General features: G+C 41.3%; 1 protein-coding gene across 1 annotated transcript in view; it reads right to left on the reverse strand.

Moving 5' to 3' along the window:
* Window positions 1–2,093, reverse strand: part of NUP188 (nucleoporin 188) — a gene marked incomplete at its 5' end in the record, with an annotated part of 58,543 nt that overhangs the window by 26,041 nt on the left and 30,409 nt on the right. The window contains one exon of the mRNA XM_023516099.1: window positions 9–15. Coding sequence (XP_023371867.1) covers window positions 9–15 — 7 coding nt within the window. The remainder of the gene's footprint in view (window positions 1–8; window positions 16–2,093) is intronic.

The raw sequence follows: 2,093 nt of genomic DNA on the forward strand, positions 1-2,093 counted from the left end.
CCACATACACCTGAGCTGGCGGGTTCGAATCCAGCCCGGGCCTGCCAAACAACAATGATGGCTGCAACCAAAAAATAGCCAGGCATTGTGGAGGGTGCCTATAGTCCCAGCTACGTGGGAGGTGGAGGCAGGAGACTTGCTTAAGCCCAAGAATTGGAGGTTGTTGTGAGCTGTGATGCTATGGCACTCTACCCAGGGCAACAGCTTGAGGCTCTGTCTCAAAATAAAATAAAATTAAATTTAAATTTAAAAAATAAAATAAAAATAAAATAATTTAAAAAAAAGAAAAAAAGAACCTGAGATATGGCTCAGCGCCTGTAGCTCAAGTGGCTAAGATGCCAGCCATATAACACCAGAACTGGTGGGTTCAAACCCAGCCCAGGCCTGCCAAACAACAATGACAACTACAACCTACTTGAGAGGCTAAGGCAACAGAATCGCCTAAGCCTAAGAGTTTGAGGTTGCTGTGAGCTATGACACCCTAGACACACACAAAAAAAGAACCTGGGATATACATGAACTTATGTAATAACCGGTTACCCCTACATACTCAATGCCAGTTAAAAAAAAAAAAAAAGACAAAAAAACATTAAAACCTTTCTCTACAACTTAATTTGGCACAATCTAATCAAACATTTTTTAATTTTTTAAAGAAGTTGTGGTAAGGGGCCCCATAGATCTCTGGTTAGGGCACCGGCCACATGCTCCAGGGCTGGTGGGTTCAAACCTGGCCCAGGCCTGCTAAACAACAAAAAAGTAGCTGGGCACTGTGGCAGGCACCTGTAGTCCCAGCTACTAGGGAGGCTGAGGAAGAGAATCATCTGAGCTCAAGAGTTTGAGGTTGCTGTGAGCTCCAATGTTACAGCACTCTACCATGGGTGACAAAGTGAGACTGTCTCAATAAAAAAAAAAGAAGCAAGTTGTAGTAAAATATACACACCATAAAATTTGACATTTTGATCAAGTGTACAATTCAGTGGCATTAAGTACATTCACACTGTTGTACATCACCACTGTTAATCGCTGAAACTCTGCACCCATTAATCAGTACTTCCCCATTCTCTCCAACCCCCAGTCCTTGGCAACTACCACTCTATTTTTTGACTCTGAATATGGCTACTCTACATATCTTATATGATTAGAATTGTAACAGTATTTGTAATTTTGTAACTAGCTTATTTCACTTACATATAATATTTAAAACCTTCTATGTTGTAGCATGCATCAGAATTTCCTTTCTTTTTATTTTTTGAGACAGTCTCACATTGTTACCCTTGGTAGAGTACCATGGCATCATAGCTCACAGCAACCTCAAACTTTTGGGCTCAAGCTATTCTCTTGCCTCAGTCTTCCAAATAGCTAGGACTATAGGCACCTGCCACAATACCTGGCTGTTTTTAGAGATGAGGTCTCACTCTGGCTCAGGCTGGTCTTGAACCTATGAGCTCAGGCAATCTACCCGCCTCAGCCTCCCAGAGTGCTAGGATGACAGGTGTGAACCACTGTATCCAGCACAATTTCCTTTCTTTTTAAAGGCTAAATACTATTCCCTTTTATGTATATACCACACTGTTATTTATTTATTTTTTAGAGACAGAGTCTCACTTTATCGCCCTCAGTAGAGTGCCATGGAGTCTCACAGCTCACAGCAATCTCTAGCTCTTGGGCTTAGATGATTCTCTTGCCTCAGCCTCTGAAGTAGGTGGGACTACAGGCACCTGCCACAACGCCTGGCTATTTTATAGTTACAGTTTGGCCAGGGCCGGGTTTGAACCCACCACCTTTGGTATATGGGGCCAGCGCCCTACTCACTGAGCCACAGGTGCCACCCAACTTTGTTATTCTTAACACTGATCATCTGATGAAGACAGGAATGAGAGACTAATTTCAAATATATTTCTGCACTATTTACCTTGTTATAATGAAAATGCATTATTTTTGAAATCAAACAATCTAATGATGTAAAAAGGTTAATTAAAAATAAGAGAAACTGACTTGAATTACTTATGAATGAATGAAAACACACATGGTTGGAGAGGGAACTGCTTTAAAGGCACTTCACAGGGAAGAATAAAAATAGCAATAATTGGCTC

This window comes from Otolemur garnettii, unplaced genomic scaffold, assembly GCF_000181295.1.
Source record: "Otolemur garnettii isolate 467f Iridium unplaced genomic scaffold, OtoGar3 scaffold00087, whole genome shotgun sequence".
NCBI classification, from domain to species: Eukaryota; Metazoa; Chordata; class Mammalia; order Primates; family Galagidae; genus Otolemur; species Otolemur garnettii.